The sequence below is a fragment of the Mauremys mutica genome, chromosome 4 (genome assembly GCF_020497125.1).
Source record: "Mauremys mutica isolate MM-2020 ecotype Southern chromosome 4, ASM2049712v1, whole genome shotgun sequence".
Lineage (NCBI taxonomy): Eukaryota > Metazoa > Chordata > Testudines > Geoemydidae > Mauremys > Mauremys mutica.
This window is the reverse complement of record NC_059075.1, coordinates 108,509,631-108,529,000: the sequence shown is the minus strand read 5'-3', so window position 1 is coordinate 108,529,000 and position 19,370 is coordinate 108,509,631. Positions and strand designations below refer to the sequence as shown.

General features: G+C 47.9%; 1 protein-coding gene across 5 annotated transcripts; it reads left to right on the top strand.

The window, feature by feature from the left end:
• The first annotated feature begins 55 nt into the window (after positions 1 to 55).
• TNNI2 (troponin I2, fast skeletal type) lies at positions 56 to 18,719 on the top strand. 5 transcript variants are annotated; one of them, XM_045015175.1, is made up of 9 exons: positions 7,719 to 7,846; positions 8,838 to 9,109; positions 10,885 to 10,914; positions 11,088 to 11,094; positions 14,357 to 14,398; positions 14,947 to 15,075; positions 16,459 to 16,548; positions 16,890 to 17,066; positions 18,275 to 18,719. In XM_045015175.1, exons 3-9 carry the CDS (start codon positions 10,907 to 10,909, stop codon positions 18,371 to 18,373), a joined length of 552 nt encoding a protein of 183 aa, XP_044871110.1. In that variant the 5' UTR covers positions 7,719 to 7,846; positions 8,838 to 9,109; positions 10,885 to 10,906; the 3' UTR covers positions 18,374 to 18,719. The 5 variants fall into 5 exon arrangements, with proteins under 5 accessions (XP_044871108.1, XP_044871111.1, XP_044871107.1 ...); XM_045015173.1 differs by lacking the exons at positions 8,838 to 9,109; positions 11,088 to 11,094 and adding an exon at positions 56 to 186 and having other exon boundaries at positions 7,583 to 7,846; XM_045015176.1 differs by lacking the exons at positions 7,719 to 7,846; positions 8,838 to 9,109 and adding an exon at positions 155 to 186.
• The last annotated feature ends 651 nt before the right edge of the window (positions 18,720 to 19,370 follow it).

The window sequence follows — 19,370 nt, the reverse complement described above, 5'->3', positions numbered from 1 at the left end:
TGGAAAGAGGACAATGCTGGTGGATGTTCTAGAAGCTGTGTGCAAGGCAGGTGGCTATCCTGGGCAGTCGCTGCTGTGGCCATAGTGCAGCAGAAGTGGAGTGCGGGAAGGTCTCTCAATCCATGCAACACTTCACAAGTCACTCTGGACAAGGATTACTGGGAGGGAACCTCAAGGCACATCAAGGTGTGTGTGGGCAAGGTCCTGAGTTGACTCTCTGTAAAGCAGGGGTAGGTAAGACATAGGTTTGTTCAGCAATTCTGGACAGGCGTTTCTAATGACCGCTCTCCCTACTGGGTATCATAGCTAGGTTCTTATGGAAAGCACCGTGTCTATAGCCAATTCTCTCAACTGTGTTAGGGGTTGGGGGGAAGGGTTGTGATTTGGGTAAAGAGGACATGTTAACACCTGAAAACAGGTGGCAATTCTGGCATCAGAGCACCCTTTGGGACTATAGATAAACAGACCTTGATTTGGTTATGAAGGACATTAAACTAGTGTCTTCTGGTGTCACGCTGGATTCATTATTATGTGACACACATGGAGTGCCTGTAGTGTGCAAAGTGCTTTCAAGTAGAAGATACAGCCCCTGCGCCCCAAATGCTTACAGTCTAATAATAGAAAAGATGAGAAGATGCCAGAGGTACGAAAAAAGGTGGGGGAGGGAGGGCAAGGGTTACAGCAATGGCAGTGGATGATTGGTTAAGGTATGCCAGTCAGCCTAGTCTCCCACCATCTCCTAGCAATATCAACATGGATTCCTGAGAGCCCAGGACAACAGTGCTGTAGTCAAATCTCTGGATTATTGGGCAGATCCTCTGTGGTGTGCCCAGGTCTTGTCTAAACTTCAGACAGGAGGAGCCTTGGCTGAGCTATTCCTGGAGCCACGGTCACATTCATCATTCTGGGGTTGTTGTACCAATTCACTAGCTCCATGGAAGCTCCATCTCTTCCTGAAGTTTCACGTGTCTGCTCCTGGTCAGGGTGGCTTTCGTGTCCTCTGGCAGCAGGTGGCTTCTCTAACTCGGAGCAAAGCTCCTCTCTGAAGGATCAGAGTTTCCTTACGTTTTCACTAAGTTTCTGCATGGATCTTCTCCTCCTTCAGTCTCTAGCGAAGTATTGCTCTTCTTCAGTTAGAAACTGGTGCCCTTTCTCACACTTGAACATCATCACTCTCTGACTGTCTGTTTGATTTTCCTGACACTTGTTGGGTTTCCTCCTTGCCTTGGCTTCCAGTTTGAGCCTCTCTGATTATTTGTACAGAACACAAAGAGCTTGCTGGCGTTCCACCTTGCACTTCTGGGCTGCCGGCTCTAAGGGAAATCTCTCAGAGGCCCGTGACCTCTGATCTCACCCGAAGTTACAAAGGAAGTACCCTAGTGGCTTTGTTATCCTACTAACCCATTGGCTAATCTACACCTTTCACTGGAACTTCTGGCCCCATGTTCTGAGGGTGAATAGGCCTGTTTGATCCTCCTGTGTGTCAAAAATACTACACTACTTTATTAAAACAACAAAGTGACAGGACCATCAAGTTCTATGACCTCAACCTTCCTTAACCTTTCAGGCCAACATTTGAAGGTGTAAAGCGGTAACAAAACTCTTAAATAAAAGTCCATATCCGTCTTGCCTATGTGGACTCTGATATTTCTTTCAGCTTGGCCAACATACAAGGCACCCTTGGACTCTGGGAACAGTGTGGAGCAAGCTTAGGACTCTTGTATATTGCAGTGGGTGTAGGACCTGTGCTGTGGAAGTGAATTGAGTAACCCACCAGTTCTGGGCATCACTCCTAGTGCCAAGCACCTATTTGTAGGGCTTGTGGGCAATTTGTTGCTGAACTGTGTAGTTTTGCGTGCAGCAAGAATGTTGTTTAGTTGAAGAGCTTGCAGTAGAGTCCTTGAGACAGTAATAAAGATTGCTTTAACTTTGGGAAATGTGGCTTGCCTAGCTGGTGATAGGAAGAACAGAAGCAATGCCGTTAACCTGCTTTGCTAAAGGGCTGCTGTAGCCCGATGCAGGAAACCACCTATTTAGAAATGCTACCGTTCTCTCTTTCTTTTTCATTCCTAAGGAAGAATCTCTGAAAAACAGCCTCTTGCAGAGGAATTGAAGCAGCAGGAGCAGATATTCCTCCCAGGAAGTTGTGGGTGTGCCTACACTACAGAGGTTATACCATCATTGCTAGGGTTCTATCAAATTCACGGTCCATTTTGGTCAATTTCACGGTCATAGAATTTTAAGAATAGTCAATTTCATGATTTCAGCTATTTAAATCTGAAATTTCACAGTGTTGTAACTGTGGGGGTCCCAATCCAAAAGGGATTTTTTGGGGGGTCACAAAGTTATTGTAGGGAAATGATGGGATTGCCACCTTTATTTCTGCACTGCTGCTGGTGGTGGTGGCGCTGCCTTCAGAGTTGGGCAGCTGGAAAGTGGCAGCTGCTGGCCAGTAGTCCAGCTCTGCAGCCAGAGCCACCACTAGCAGCAGTGCAGAAGGAAGGAAGGATGGCATGGTGTGGTACGGTATTCTCATCCTTACTTCTGGGCTGCTGCCTGCAGAGCTGGGCCCTCAGCCAGCAGATGCCACTCTCTGGCCACCCACCTCTGAAGGCAGCAGGTGCAGAAGTAAGGGTGTCATGGCATGGTATTAACACCCTTCTGCACTGCTGCTAGTGGGGTGCTGTCGTCAAAGCTGGGCATCTGGCCAGCAACCGCCACTCTCTAGCCACCCAGCTCTGAAGGCAGTGCAGAAGTAAGGGTGGCAAAACCACAACCCCCCTTACAATAACCTTGTGACCCCTCTCATGACTCTCTTTTTAGGTTGGGACCCCCAGTTTGAGAAATGCTAGTCTCCCCCGTGAAATCTGTCTGGTATAGGGTAAAAGTACACAAAAGACCAGATTTCACGGGCCATGAGACATTTTTCACAGCCATGAATTTGGTAGGGCCCTAGTCATTGCTATGTTGACTTAGCTATGCCAGTATAGCCCCCTTGTATAGACGCAGCCTCCAGCGACAGAAGGAGTTTTTCTGCCAATGTAGGAACACCACCTCTCCAAAATGAAGTTAGCTGTATTGACAGAAAGGCTTCTGTCAACATTGCTGACAGAACCCCCAATGTAGACACAGCTATGTGCCGTCGGTCGGAGATATGTTTTTTTCACATCCCTGACTGATGTAGCTATGCAGATATAACTTTTCAGTGTAGACCAAGTCTGTCTCTCTTTGCTGGCAATATTACACTCCTCCGTAGTAGCCACTTCTGTCATGTAGACCTTACCTACAGTACCATTTTTTGTCACTTTTCCCAGTTGCGTTGCCATCAGTTCTTCTCCACGGCTGGTAGCCACTAAAGTGGGTAGGATGCCGATAGCTATAAGCGTCATAAACTCCACATTCACTAGGCCCATTCTGAGCGTGGAGTAAAATGCTGATGGTCTGTCTAAACTAGGTTTCAGAGTAGCAGCCGTGTTAGTCTGTATCCGCAAAAGAACAGGAGTACTTGTGGCACCTTAAAGACTAACAAATTTATTTTAGCATGAGCTTTCGTGAGCTGCATCTCACTTCTCATCATCACTACCATTGCTGGAGCTGCGGCAATGAGGAAACTTGATGGAAAGATGTCAATGTAGACAGAGCCACAGGGGAAGACGAGTGAATGGATCTGATCCCATGAGGAAGGGTGATCTCCTGGATGCAGTGCTAGCCTTAACTTGAAAGACCTGGGTTTGTTTCCCTGCCCTCACCAGACTTCTTGTCAAGACTTTAGATTACTTAGTTTCACGGTGTCTCAGTTCCTTATCTGTAAGAGGGGGATAATAGTACATTCCTCCTCACAGGGGTGTTGAAGATAAATATGCTGGTAATGGGCCAGATAACTACTTTAGATCCTGCTCCCATGGAAGATAATGTCAATACGCCCACGGACATCATTAGAAGTGGGATTGGGCTATGTGGGTGGAATAAGCAGCTGGAACAGAAAATAGCATCAGGAATAGCTACTGTCATTTCCTGACAAATGGCCTTAGTAACAACATCGGGGCAGAGAAATAAGTCTGCAAGGAAACTGGCTTGCAGAGAGGCCACAGTTTCCTAGGACAAGACCAGCAGCTTCTCCATTATCAAACTGCATGTAAAATTAAGCATGAAAGTCAAAGGGACGTGTGCTCCAAATTCAGGTTGTTGCTTGTCAACATCCCTGCAAGGCTGGCTGTTTTCTAACGCAGGGCCTACCTAAGTGGTGTGAGTTGCAGCAGCTATTTGAGGAGGGCTCCAATTATTGTTAGGCCTCGGAAGGGTATGTTACCCCCAGTGTCCAATTTGGCTATTGAACCAAAACATACACTCTGCTCTCTTGGCTCCTGTGAACGAGGGCCAGTCCCAGGGGAAGGAAATGAGGGGGTGGGGGCGGGGCTGGGAGGAGAGAAAGGAAGTGAATCTCTGCTATGCTGCTGTTCTACCAGCAGATGGCAAAAAGTAGTCACCTTCCTAACCGTGACTCATGCACTGTGACAGCCAAAAGAACGAGGAGTCCTTGTGGCACCTTCGAGACTAACAAATTTATTTGAGCATAAGCTTTCGTGGGTATAGTCTCTAAGGTGCCACAAGTACTCCTGTTCTTTTTGCTGATACAGACTAACACGGCTACCGCTCTGAAACCTGTAAAAGCCAAGTTTGTCTTCACATATTTTCATGTGACTGTCCACTGGGCTTGACTGGAGGGGAGTGCCATTTGCATGGAGTTTTAGTGTGAGTCTCTTTTTAAAGTAAACTTGACTTGCAGTACTATTCAGCAATTGAGTTGTGCTTCTGTGTAGCAGAGAAGCTCTGATAGCAGGGGCTTTCTTTGTGACTCATCTGCACAGAGTCTAGTTTACATGGGGCCCTGATCCTTGATCTTCCTAGGTACTGCCATAATAGAAAAAATAGTGCAAAGGAAAAGAATCCCCTCCCCCACAAAGAGAGAACTTCCTGGCCAAGGTTATGAAAACAGGGATGTAATTTTACACACGTGCTTGCTCAGAATGAGAGTGGCAGTACCAAGAGCACATAATAGTGTGCGTCTCCTTCCTCCCATCAGCAAGAGGCCTCTGATGAGCTAAAAATCTGATGTATTTCCAAGAGCCCTGAGGTGGATTACAGCCATGGGGTCAGATCCTCAGCTGGTGTAAATTGGCAAAGGTCCATTGACCAGTGGAGCTGCACCGGTTTACAACCGCTGATGGTCTAGTTCCTGATGTTACAGAATCGCTCCTTCTCACCTCTATCCCACAAAAAGGTTGCTGGGAAGGGGAAGGGGGCTGTTGCCATTGAAAATTTCACTTCTTGCGAGGGGCAAAACTCATTTGCTGCTAAGGTGAAAAATTGGCCCTTCACACTCTGGGCTTTCTGTTTCTCTGCCATGCTGCAGGCAACAGCATCTGTGGCTGCTCTGATGCTAGAAGGTAGCAGAACAGGAAGTCTGCAGCAGTGAGCCTGCTGCTAAAGGCTTACTTATTTTAAAGATGATGCCAGAGCTGACGTTGTTTTGGCCTTGAAACACCAGTGGAGTTGGAGTGTGAGGGGGGAGCTGAGTGAGGTAGAGCAGGTACGGGAATGGGAATCTAGGACCCTGATTTCTAATTCTTTGTGACCCTGGGCAAGTCACTTCACCTCTGTGTATCTCTGTTTCCTCATCTGTAACATGAAGACTCTGACACTAGTCCTCCTTTTTAATGTGCTTTGCGATCGATGGGTGAGGAGTGCTAAGGAGCAGAATGAAATCCTGACCTCATTAGAGTTGGGAAGAATATTGCTAGTTTCTTCGCCGGGGCTAGTATTCTAATGCCTCTCCTCCCACCCCTCTGTTTCCCACAGTGCAGTGCAGTTCAGTTCTGCCATACTCACACCCTCCCTTGGGCTGCTAGAGATAAAAACTGTCTCCGTTTTGATGCCCACAGCAGACTACCTGAAAAAAGACAGTAACAGTCCTGTCCATGCTGTGTTGCCAAAAGCATGATAATTTCTTCCAACGTGGGAATTTGACCAATAACGTGTGTGTGCTTGCGTTGCTAGAAGAGATCTGCAAGAGATAGCTCTTTGGGGCCCTTGAACACACTCACCATTGTGAACGTGGATGAATTCAGCCAGCCACAAGCTTGCTACTGAGATGAGCCCCCAGAACTACTGAAATATCTTTATTTTCTCCGGTACAGGTTGGGATTATTCATTTTCTAAAACTATAAAGGATGGGTTTTATTTAACCCCCTCTTTGGTTTACTTTTTAAAAATGCTTCTCATTGTGTTGAAGCACCATGTGCAGAAGGGATGGAGGGCTTGTCAATTTTGATCATGTGAAATTGAAGGTGAAATGAACTTATGATCACATAGTACGCTTGGGGACCACTGTTTCACATGCTGCAACTGCAGGGAGCCAAGAAGGGGAGATGGTAGTTGGGAGTGAATGTAAACTGCAGGCTTCTTAGGCCATGTCTACACTACAAACTTTTGCTGACTCCTCAAGGCCGCAACAGCTGCCGATAAAACCCACAGGGGTGCCATTGTCCATATGGTCACAATGGAAAGTGAAAGTTCAGGTTCAGAACTTCCTTCCCTGGCTCCCCTAAAGTTTTAAGCAAGACATGCTTATTGACACTTCTGTTTCAGAGTGCTCACAGGACCAGCCGTGGTGAGTGTGGCCTGCTGGGGTGAGGGAAATGAGGAAGGAATTGCTCGGTTGCATGTAAGTAGATGTGGGAATCTAGGGCAGTGGCAATGAATGCTAGCACCTTTCTCCACAGGTGGTGGTGATTTTAGCTGATCTCTGACTCCTGAGGGTAATAAAGGCACAGAGAACACAGTTGCTGTTGGAGTTCCAAAGCCAGCTGGGTCTGTACACTGCTAGCCTGTGTATTGCAATGGTGCCTGCCAAAGTTATCACCAATGGGTGTGGGAAAGTGTCTCACAACGGAGGAAGAAATAAGGCAGCCGTCTCTAGAAGCCTTCAGGAGAGGATTGCAGAGTTCCTGCGTGAAAGTTATATTAAGATCTCTCAGGAAGATTCAAGGGACATCCCTGTGTATGTAAACAAACTGCTCCGCATGGTCCCCCATGCCTACCTCTACAGGGGAATATAAAGCAGATAACTCTACCTGTCTCTGCTGTACCGCTACCTCTTCTAGTCTGCGTAAAGTCATGAAAAGTTGATAGCTGTGCCCTGTTAAGTAGGGGGAGTACTGTCAGTACATCCTTGTAATGGGGAATAAATTTGCACACTTATCTGAGCTTCCTACCCCTGCAATGGGCTTATCTCTGCTTGACTGCCTGGACTGCAGTGGAGCCTCAAACAAGTCCTGGCTCATGGCATAGGTGGAACCCCCCCAGTTGCAGGTCCCCCATCCTCCTTTTTCCTCCTGCTCATCCTCATTGTTCATAGCAGGGGCCTGTGACTTGGGCTCCTCAGAGGTATCCACAGTGGTGTGCAGGGTTGTGTTTGGGTCTCTGCCAAGGATGGCAGGCAGCTCTTTGTAAAAGTGTCAGGTCTGTGGCTTGGCACTGGATTGATGGTTGGCCTTCCTGACCGCCTGGTATGCCTGCGCAGTTCTTTCTCTTCCAGGCGGCACTGCTGCTGGTTCCTGTCGTACCCCTTCTCTTGCATCCCCCGTGCAATCTGCTCGTAGATGTCAACATTCCTATGGTTGGTGTGGAGCTGTGCCTCCACAACCCCTTCTCCCCACAGGCCCAGAAGATCCCATATCTCCTGTCTACTCCAGGTCGGAGTGCATCTGGAGCATGTAGCTGTCGTGGTGCACACAACAATGGAGAGCTGCTAAGTGTGCTCACCAAGCTCAGCAATCAGGAAAAGGTATTTCAAAAATGCACTGAGTTTTAAAGTGGGGTGGAGTGGGCTTCTGGTCTCGGTGACCCTGGGCAGTGGAGTCACAATTGTGGCCAGAGTGGTCCATGTTAGGAAGACTGTTCTAGTCGACATAGGTAACTCAGCATCTATGCTCACACTGCATTGACCTCAGTACATCAGCCATGGCTCAGCACTGCTTGAGGAGGTGGTGTTACTGTGTTGCAATAACAGGGCCCTTACATCGGGGGAGACAAATGTAAGTGTAGATCCATGCACAACTAGGTCAATGCCAGGTGACTTGTATTGTAGACCAGGCCTTACATCCCTTTGTAATGTAGACCAGGCCTTACATCCCTAATTCACGCTTAGGCCTGGCCTACATTTAAAAATTAGATCAGCCTGGGTATGCCGCTCGGGGCTTTGAAAAATGTTGTGCCTTGAGTGCTGTAGTTGGGTTGACCTAACCCCTGGTGTAGATATGGGTAAGTCAATGGAAGAATTCTACGGGATTAACTACGTTGACAAAACCCCCTCTTCTGTTGATACAGGAAGGGTCTACACTATGGGGCTCTAGTCGCTGCAGGGTAGACATGGCCTCTGTTAAGGTAACAGCTGGTCCTAGGCCTTTGCAGTCCTGATCTGCCTGCCAGAGCCCTCTCTTGTCTGACTCTGACGTTAGTGGGCCGTGACACTGAACCTTCCCCTAACCACCTTCCCCCATTCCTTGCTTGGAAAGTTTTGTCTGAGCTCCACTCCTGGCCACCTGGGACACCTCGATGGGGTAATGAAACTGCTGAGCCTCATGCACAGGAGAGGGGTTCACCACAACATGAGTGAGCATCCAAAGGAGGAACGTTCTTGCCTTTGAGCCACGCAAATGCTGTGCCTTTATCAATGCTGCTAATGAAGGGTTCCTTCCTCCATGATCACTGCAGTTCACTAGAGTTGCCCCCTCTCTTGCCACAAAGTTGTAAACCTCCATCTCCCTCCCCTATAGAGACTCCCTGAGTCATTGCAGCTTCTCTCTCCTCCAAGACGCCTTGAATGCTGGCTGGATGGACTGCTGTAGCCAAGGGAGGTGCTCTGTATTTCTGGACCCTTGCACGTCATTGGTCTGAGGAGATCTCCATGCCCTTAAAGAGTAGGTGGCTTTTCTGCTGAGCCATCGGAGAAACCCATTTATACCTCCTCCCTGAGCCAGCTGCCTGTGGCTTGCCAGTTGATCCTGTCCTTCCACCAGTGCTGTCTGTTTTTCTCCTTGGGACTTAGGTGAGCCCTTTGCATGTCTCTTACTGACCCAGCTTGCTGTTACAGGAGTCAGGGGGAAGGGAACTTGCTTTTTGAGTTTGATGTGTTTGAGTTTGAGTGCTGATGTGTCTGGACTCTCGCTGGCACAGCTGAGGGGGGAAAGCTTTAAAGCTCCAATTAACATGACACCCCATCTCCAGTAGTTCAGTCAGCCTGAGATTCCTCAGGTATGTCTCTTGTATTTATTGATCACATCTGAAATGGTCCCTCCTGTTTACTGCAGGTAGGCCCTCGATATTTGATTCCATCAGTCCCCCAGTCAGTTGCTTTTACTCATGTAACCAGGTTAAAGGAAAAGCAAAGACCCACAATGCTTAAATCTGACCTTGGATCTAGTTCCCAAGGCTATAGGGGCCAAATCATCAGGTGGTATAAATCAGCATAACTCCATCAGCTACTCTTGATTTACCCCAGTTGATGAGCTGGTGCTAGGGGTTTCTTCCACGCTGAACAGATCTACAGAGTATGGAACCCTCTAGCTTGGTCTGCCAGTAGAGAGTCCTGATTTGCTGTCGATTTTTGCATGCCATGTGTTAAACAGGCAAGTTAAGGCTGCAGGGAGCAGATGCTAATATAGTTAGTTAAATAGAAGAGATTGTGAGGCTCTTCTTGTCCGGCTTCCTTTCCACTTGCCATTTAAGATGCCATTAAAAAGAGCAGGGAGAATTTTATTTAAAAATAACCTGCCTGGAGCTCCCACATTCCTCAGATGCCAAGTCTCTCTTGTGTGCATTGTTGCCTCTTGTGGTTGCCACTGCGTTGCCTTGACCTCCCTGACTCATGAGGGCTGGCACCGGGAAAGGCTGCAGTCCAAGGAGACAGCTGGAGCTCCTTGCGAGCTGCCCTGACCATTTTTAGAAGCACTTTCTCCCCAGTTACGGGATGGCCCCCGCACATTTTCCAGGATAAAGTTTCCCTGGGGAGATCAGCGTGGCTTTCTGTGCCGCCCCCTTGACCTTTATCTCTTCCTTTGTCCAAATTAACTCCTTCCATCCTTCCCCAGCCCTCCCAAATCTACAAAGAGCTGCATTCAGGGATTAGCAGGCACAATCTATGATGCATTATTTATGTTGCTGTAGCAGCTTGGTACCTGATTGTGCTCAGTGCTGTACACACCTAATGAAAACACGGTGCCTTGACCTTCCTATCTCTGGCTCCCCATCCGTGTAGTCTCTGAGTGCCTCACATCTTTCATGGATTTATTCCCACGACGCCTCGAAGAGGTAGAGACGTGCTATTATCTCCGTTGTAAAAAGTGGGGAATCGAGGCCCAGAGATATTGCAACTTGTCAAGGCCACTCGGGAAGCCTGTGATGAGGAAGGGACTTGGGTTCAATTCCCTGCCCAACAGTGTTTATAAAATAAGTACATGATGAGTCAACAGGCAGCCCACCTGCGTGAGAAAAGGGGTGCTTGGGTGATCAAAGAAGGTGGAAGCCGGGGGGGCTGCAGTGGTCCTTTCACACATGAGGACTTTTTGCCATGGCTGTCATGTTCCCTAAGCATTTTGTCCAATCCAAAAGACTCCGGGTGCTGCAGTTTCCCTGGTTTGGGGTGAGAAAATGATTGGCACCTCTCCATAACCCACAGCCTGCTTCTCTGGGAAACTGAATTTTGCAGAAGTTGGAAAAGAAGCACGAACCGGTTCCTCTTTTCTGATGAAACTGTCCTTTTCTGATTAATCCAAGAAATTCCCTTTGAACACAAATAATTGTTACACTTCTTTTTAATTGCAGGTCCTAAATCCACTAAACCAAGATGTCAGAGTAAGTTTCTGGTTTTGTCTCTAACAGGGTGGCACTGGTTTGCTTTTTAGTCTTTAAAATAAGTGCCAACTTTTGTTTCTAAATTCCTTCTCTTGTTTTTGGTTCTGATGCTAATCTCCTTTTTTCTCTCCTTTCCTCCCTCCCTCCCTTTTTCTCTCTTTCTCCCTGAACAGTGAAGAAGTAAGTCTCTCTCTCTCTCTCTCTCTCTCTCTGGGATTTTTTTCTTAGTAGTGTTGCATGGGGATAGTATCACATTTGGCTTTGTGTTATCTTGTTAAAAAGACCAGCTCCTGGAAAGAAATGTGGATCTGCAAAACTCACCTAACTAAATACGCAGACTAAAAGGATTTAAAAGGACAAGTGCCCAGCAACTGAAAGGCAGGAGATAGTGTTTTGGAGGAGGTGTGTTTCTTGGCTGTAGTTTGCAGGTTGGATTTCCCCCAGGAGCATCCTTGCTTCCCTAGCTGATCACAAGATGGTGCTGTGGAAGATGTTCATGTACCTGCTGCCCCAGCTGAGTGGACGGTGTTCACGGTCCATTAGCTGCGTAGCTTCTACAGCAACAGAGGCAATTATAGAGACAAGAATGGCCTTGAAGGTGCATCCTCTCAGGCTCAGCTGGCTGTGGTGCACGATGTTGATCCCTTTGCACCCACAAATCCTTGTCTAACCCCTTTTTGAAGGTGATTCTCTGTGGCCTGACTCTGGGTTATCAAGAGGTTGCCTGCTTAGAAACGCCTCTTGACTCCAGTCAGAACAGGATGAGGCCCTTGTCATGCTGTGCTTAACTCTCTGTGCAGCCTGGGAATGGCTATGAAGGATATTGAAGAGTCCCATCAGCAGTGTAAGCCTGGATGGGGAGGGGCACATGTGGAATCCCCTCAGAAGAATTCCTCCCTCCCTGTAGAATCTACCTGTTCCTTCTGCTGTGTCCGGCTTGTCTCTGACTCACTCTGGGTGAAATTCTACCCCCCCCCTTTTTTTTTTTTTATGCATATGTGATACATAGGCCTTGAGCTGGGGTGGATTTTGCCCAGAGAGCTGTTACGGACTCAGTACTGGGATGAATTGCCCCATAGTAAAGTAGAGGAGTGGAAGCAATTCACCGCAAGTCTTGATGCTGGTTCTGTGAGCATCGTCCAGAATACCCTGCTCTGTGTGTCGCTTCACGGAGGAACCTTGGGCGATCTCCTAAGTGACACAGGATGAGGCCTGTAATTACTTGGATAGGGGAGAACTCCAAGGAAACCCAGGCACTGCATAGTGGTGGTTTGATTCCCTCTTGCACCAATGCCACAACACAGGGCTAGGGAGACACTCGGGTGCTGCCCTTCAGATGCCAGGCAAAACCTAGGTTCTGCTCACCCATCAGATCAAATCATGAGGTCCTTACCCAGTTTTCAGTCAGTCATTACTTAAGCGAACACCCATTGAAATCAAGTTTGAAGGAAATCCCCGGGCAATTCTTTTCAAAGTAAATGTTTTAGCACCCACATCCTGGTCAAATTCTAGTTGAAGTCATAATAACTCACCTCTCTAATTCTCCCTTTGCACTTTCAGTTGTGTGTAGGGTGTTCTTCAGCTGTTCTTAGCTGTGTGCAGCTTAGAACAGCTGATCTGCTGCTGCATTGCACCTCAGAGGTGGCTGCCTTTCTTCCATGATGAAGTGATGTTTACATATTCCAGAGTGGGCTCTGCACTCTTTCCGGATGAAAGGTGCAATTGAAATGTAAATAATTATCTACTGAGCTACTGTTTTTTATCCTCTTCCTCCCCGCCCCCACCTCCGTAAAGTACAGAATGCTTCTTCCCCTCCCCCACAAATGCACATCAAACGGGTGTATTTCCCCCACCCCAACCACACTCAGAGCACACAGTCTCTATGATGAAATGTTCAGGAAACAGATGCAGTGCAGTGTGGGACAGAGCTTGTGGCTTCTGCAAATAGAATATTTCTGCTAGCCCATGTAGCCTGGAAATGAACAAAGTTTGGTGCTCTGGATCCATGTGAAAGACATTTAAATTACTCAGTGAGAATTTCTTTTCCATATTAATTTAAAAACAAAACAAAAAAGGCCCAATGCAAAAGCTACTCTGGACCTGTCTCCTGGACTCCTGCAGCCCCACCCCCATGGGCAGCATTACCTGATTGCCCAAGTGCTTAATGGGGGAGGGATTCTCACTTTCCTCTGCAACATCAGAGTATTGGCCAATGTGTGAAACTTGGACCTAGACTCTTGTCCTGTAGAGCAATTCCTTTATTGTCACTATCCTCCCTGCCCAAACAATAGTCAGGGAACCAAGGTGTGGTCCCAAACAAGGGGTCAGGGCGTAGGTTCATGGCCAGCTCAATGCACACCAGGTAACGGAGTGTATTGCTGCTGTATTGTTGATGCCTGCCTCTATTCCTGCCTGGCAGCTCCCATGGCCCCCTTCGGCTTTGCTCTTCCTCATGAAGCAATGAATCTGGCTTCCCCACTCCCATAGCCCCAGTGCTTTTCTCACTCCCCTGCAGCGACAAAGCTGGTTATGTCCCACCCTTCATTGCTGCAAGGGTGAGGGGGAGCTGTGGAAGGTAAATCTGGTTTTTGTCCTGTCTCCTGCTGCTCTGCCTGTCCCCTCGGAGTTGTGAATATAGATGCTTCCCTGCATGCGCAGCCCCACTGCTGTGCTCAGACCCCTGTGATGAGGAATCCTCTCATCCCACAGCCCTGTCTCCCCAGTCAGCCTTAACGCTGTAAATAGAAAGATCATTAACTGCTAAACCAGGGATGAGTTGGAAAGTGGGTTTAATTCGAACATGCTACCTCCTCCGTGCTTCTCTCCCCTGCATTCCATTCACTGGCCTTTTAGTACTATTGACTTTTTAACAAAGTTGCCATCTCTCATAATTTTGATAATGAGTCTCACAATATTTGATGTTCTTAAAGTTCCACCTCCTGGAGTCCTGGGATTACAATCCAGCTTTCAGTTTTTAAAGCGCACACATTCCTAGCTCTCTTGGCTGCGGAGAAAAGCTAGAACATGTGACCCCTACAGGGGTCCAAAACTGGAGGGGGAATGGAAAGGGCCCCAATCTATTATTTTTTTAAAGAATGCTCATGATTTCTAAGCCAATCAGGATTTGAGGTTTGACTCGTGTTTGCTTAGAGTTGGCAACACTGGGGTTAGCAGGGAAGAGCTGTGCTGAGCTCTGCTGGCATATATGGATTGCAGCAAACTGTCAGTGTCTTCTAGTTTGGGGACCAGTTGCTAAGGATTTGGGTGGGGGCTGGATGCCAGATCCCTTTGTGCTGGGGGTGCAGTTCTTCTCTTGCTTCCCATTCTGGGAAGGCTCTGGGGAGGAATATAGATGCTAAAACTGTCATTAGAATTAGATGGGAAGGGGTGGGGAGGAAGCACATGGTGAACCTGCCTTGTCTTTCTTTCTTCCCACCCGCAGAAAAGGAAGAGGGCAATCACTGCCCGCCGGCAGCATCTGAAGGTACGTGCTATTCCTGATTTTGCATGAAGTATGGGATTTGTCCACAACCATCCTACTGTCCATTCTTGAGCCAGCCCTGATTGCATCTGCATCTGCCCTGATTGCAAAACCCAGGAGCTCCCAAAATTGGTGCTTCCTCCTACCCCATTCCAGACAGTGCCTCCTGCTGGGACTGGAACAGCTGAAAGTTCTCCATCATTGGTGAATCCTCCTCCAGGCTGGCCAATGGCTGGGGTAGCCCAAAGCTTCCCAAATCACTGCTCCTACAGCATTCCCTACGGTTGGGGTCTCTTGCTGGAAGAAGCTGGTCCTGGGAGTAGCTGTGTGCTCCCCACATCCAGCACTCCTATGCCCTCTCCTACAAGAAGCAACTCCTGTGGGCAACAAGTTGGACTGGAGTGTCCATGACCCCCTGCGGGGAGCACTTCTTCAGTGATCCCTGCTGAGAATGCTGGGGTTGGAGTAGCTGTGAGCTCCTTCCCTCCCCGTCGCTGCTCATTCACACAAGTAACTGGATTTGTCTTTTTTTTTTCCCCCGCCCCCTCCAGAGTGTTATGCTCCAGATTGCTGCTACTCTCCTAGAGAAAGAAACAGCAGCTAAAGAAGCAGAAAAGGCCAATTACCTTGCCGAGCACTGTCCTCCTTTGTCACTCCCGCACTCCATGCAGGAGTTGCAGGTAACAGCTTTGTCTCTTCCATCTTCTCCTATGCAAGAGCAGAAAGGTTTGGGGTTCTGCCTTACCCCACATATATGGCTCTTCCAACTCAACCCAACACACTGCCCATTTCCCTATATTGGTGCTTCTCAACCTTTTCAATCCCATGAAACCCTTGCGACTGAGCAGGGACGTGCCTGCTGTTTGGAATTCAGGAAAGGCAGGTGGCTGTGACCCCCCCGTTATCTCCTCATACGCCCCCTGGTGGTAATTACTCACAGTTTGAGCACCCATGTTCTCTACATCCTCTGCTCCACTTCTGCCAGAGTACCTAGTGAGAGGTGAAGTCCTAGCTCTACAGTGCATTTGAGGTGTTCTCTCCCCCACAAAGCAGAGATGAAAACTTGTGGGTCCAGAAATGGATTCTGGCTTTTTTTTTTTAATTTCTGAAGTAGGCTGGTCAACTCTGAATGTACCACTCAAAATATTGGAGAGGGAACCTTGCTCAGCTGTTTCCATATGTCCAATAGTTTTGATCATGAACTCGGAGGTGAGGTATCAAGTTGATTTTGTTTGAGGCCTTTCAACTCACAGTCACACTAGGTTGCATTTATACAACAGATCCTCCTGCCCAATGCAAACTTTTTTTAAGGTGGAGGAGAAAGGAGTCCTCCAGGTTCCCCTAAAGACTCCATATTAAGACAACTCATCATTCCCGCAAGAGGGGCACAGGGGAATTCTCTTGGCTGGCTTGAGAGCATTCTATACTACTGAGTTAAAGGCACTACTTTCTCTAAGGGGTGGGCACCAGACATTTCCAGCACTATTGTATTTGGATCTTTGACTGGAAATCAATTACAGCTGAGGAAGTTTAAATGCAAAAGCTCGATGCAAAGCCACATGGAGCAATATTTGGACTCATTTCTGAGCTGCACTAGAGCAGAGCTTGGCCAGCTGAGCTGGGGGGAAGGAAAAGAGCTTGAAAGCCTCTTTTCTGCCTCTTCTGAACTTGCCCCCTTGGCGGAAGTGTGGCCCTGAGAAGCAGCCTAGAGCTGCCAAGGGGTCATTCCAGCAGCAGCAGCACTCTGAATACACCCGTTTGCCTCAGTCATACTCCTGACATGCCTACTGGGGCCAGTGGGCAGAGGAGAGGCTGGCTATAGTGGCCATGTGCAACCTGGGAATTCCCTTGTGCCAGGGGAACTCCCAACCGATGGGTAAGCCAACTTGTCAATTGTGTTAAGCTGCTGGAGCCTTAGAAAGCAGGGTGGCCTGTCCCAAGTACAGCGATTCGGAGCCGCACCTGAGCTGGGCTCTTACAGAACTGGAGGAAGTTGTGGAAAGGGTAGGCGGTGTGAGTCACACGCTTTCCAATGGCCCACATCCTTTTCTCTTTCTCTGCAGGACCTATGCAGAAAGCTTCATGCCAAGGTAGAGGTGGTGGATGAAGAAAGATATGACACTGAGGCTAAGTTACAGAAAACCACCAAAGAGGTAATCTTCCCTGGCACTCCCATCTCTGCTGATGTGGAGATCGGTGGAGTGTGCCCAGCCCCATGCTTTGTCCCTCTCTACAGTATATATCTGCTGCCTGTGCTCCTATCCCACCATCCCTGTACCTGCCCGCTCTCCCAAATGCCCATGTCTTCGCCGCTTCACATGTCTTCCGTGCTTGCCTAAGCTTCGTCAAACTAATCCTTTACCTTTGTAGATGGCATTTCCTTTCTATCACACTATATGCACTTGTGTGTGCGCCTGTCCATTCGTCTTCTGCTATGGGTCCATCTCACCACATCATTTTCTCCTCTCTCCCCATCTCCTCTTTCTTTTTGTAGCTTGAAGACTTGAGCCAGAAACTGTTTGACCTGAGGGGCAAGTTCAAGAGGCCACCCCTGCGTAGGGTCCGCATGTCTGCTGACGCTATGCTGCGTGCCCTGCTGGGCTCCAAACACAAGGTCTGCATGGACCTTCGCGCTAACCTGAAGCAGGTCAAGAAGGAGGACACTGAGAAGGTACGACGCAACTTCCCCTATTGTAATAGGATCCAGGCATTATTAGCTGGAAATCAGACTTCCCTGTATACTGGTGTGACAGCCATATCTTGACCAACGCACTGGGGACTAAACTGGGGACCTCCAGAGCTAAAAGCATGAGCTACAACAGCTTAAGCTAAAGCACTTGGCTCCCCAACTGCAGCCTTGTGGGTTGGGCGCACAGGGGACCTGTAACACACACGTGGACCAGTTGGCCAGTGGATCTCTGGACCAAGATCCTGGCTGCTCAGAAAAGGCTGCAGTCTCCCAATCACTGGCCTTATGTACTTCTGCTATCCAACCTTTGTATTGTTTGCACTTGACACCGGGCTGCTCTAGCCTTTTCTAACATCCTGAGTGTGGTCCTGTCTCTGCCACATGGTCATTTCCCTATTTTCCTCCTATCTCTAAATCCTCCCAGCTGTCATGAGGATGTACATGTGGCCGTGGCCCAAAGCCACACAGTGAGAGATGGTTTGGGGTTCTCTCACTGACATACATTTTTACTACCAAGTGGTAAAACTCTAGATTTTAATGGCCTCCCCATCTGTGGATGGATTAAGAGCTTTGTGTCAAGCTGTTTTACTTTGCCCATTCATGCTTGGTATCTAGGGGAGGATATTCCACTCCAGTTACAGATTAGGTGACATTAGCAAGAATGTCCTAGTGAGCAGACCTGCAAAATTCAGACTTAGATCATCCAAATGCTCTCTCCTGGCCCTGCTGTCTATGATTTTGTGCTATATCTCTAGAGACCCGATCAACTTCCAGTTCGGGGTAATATCCTGCTAACCTAAACTCCTCTTATTAGATAAACTCTTCACTTCCTGACCCAAACTGGGTGAAACCATCTCTGTATGGATGGTTTGGAAAGCACTGTGGGATGAAAGGCATTAGGGGTGCATTTCACCCCTGAACTAAGGATGAGCACAAGGCCTAGACATCACTTAAATCCCAATCAAGTCCTTCAAAATATGGTTTGTGGGGCATAAGCTTTGAGCCAGTCTTCTGCACAGGGGTGAATCTCACCCTTTAGGGATATTAGATAGGTTTGCTAACTGGAATCCCAGGTGGTATCTATGCTACACTGGGATGGATGTTAGCTAAAGAATACAAGGATGGCCGTGAATACCATCCAGCGTTGTCAGTTCTTCCATGGGTTTTTTTTTTTTCCCTAATGCCAACAGGAGAAGGATCTGCGTGATGTGGGTGACTGGAGGAAGAACATCGAGGAGAAGTCTGGCATGGAGGGCAGGAAGAAGATGTTTGAGACTAGTGAATCCTAAATTCCACACAGCTGTTAACTCTAATCCTGGTATCTAGTCAATTTCCAAATTTCTCCTCCTCCATCTCTCCTGCCACCTATTTTTCAAACCAGCTCTCTAGCAGTGTTGTTTAGGGCTAAACTTCCTGAGCCCAGGGTCACATTTCACAAAGCCATCCAAGACACAAGACCTACTTTCAGCCCCACCCCCTACTGTTGCTATAGAAACAACTGTCCTAAATCATGCAATGTCATAACTACATTTGAAACAATGCTAGTGACATTAACTGAAATCAAATGCAGTTTAACCCTGTAATTTTGTAGGCTCTGGTGTATCAAAGTGATCCTTAACTGTGTAAATAAAGCTTTGCAAGTATGGTTGAATTTTTAAGCCTTGGAGAGCAAGGCATGAATTTACTTTGTGTCACATGATCACTTATTTCCTGAGGTGGGAGGGGCTATTAAATACCTCTATAGAGACTGCAGATGATCAAGCTGCATGAATTATGACCTTACCAATTACTGTGACCCTACTGGCTAGGAAGAGTCTTGTTGGAGTGCCAAAACCAGTACTTGGAAGCCCTGATGGGATAACAAATGAGTCAGTGCAGACTAACAGCCAGCACACTGGACTAGGACTTGAGAGGTCTAGGTTCTGTTCCCAGCTCTGCCATGGGCCTATTTGAGAAAGTCACTTCATCTCTGGGCCTCAGTCTCTACATTTATAAAATGGGGATAAGATTATCTCCTCCTTTGTAAAATGCATTGACATTCACAGATGAAAAGTGCTGTATAAGAGAGAGATCAAAGTGACTGCTGTGTTTTTTGAGCTGCTGTGGGGTTGCTGGACAAGATGCTTGTTGCATGAGCAGGTTGAGAAAGAGTTCAGGGGATTAGTGCAGTGAGAGAGGCCACAGGAAGGAAATGGGTGCAGTGTGCTCTACTGCCAGCCACTGGTGCCCTTCCAGGTTCTCTTGTTTCCTCTTCTTCTACAAGAAGAGAGGCAGAACCCTCAATCC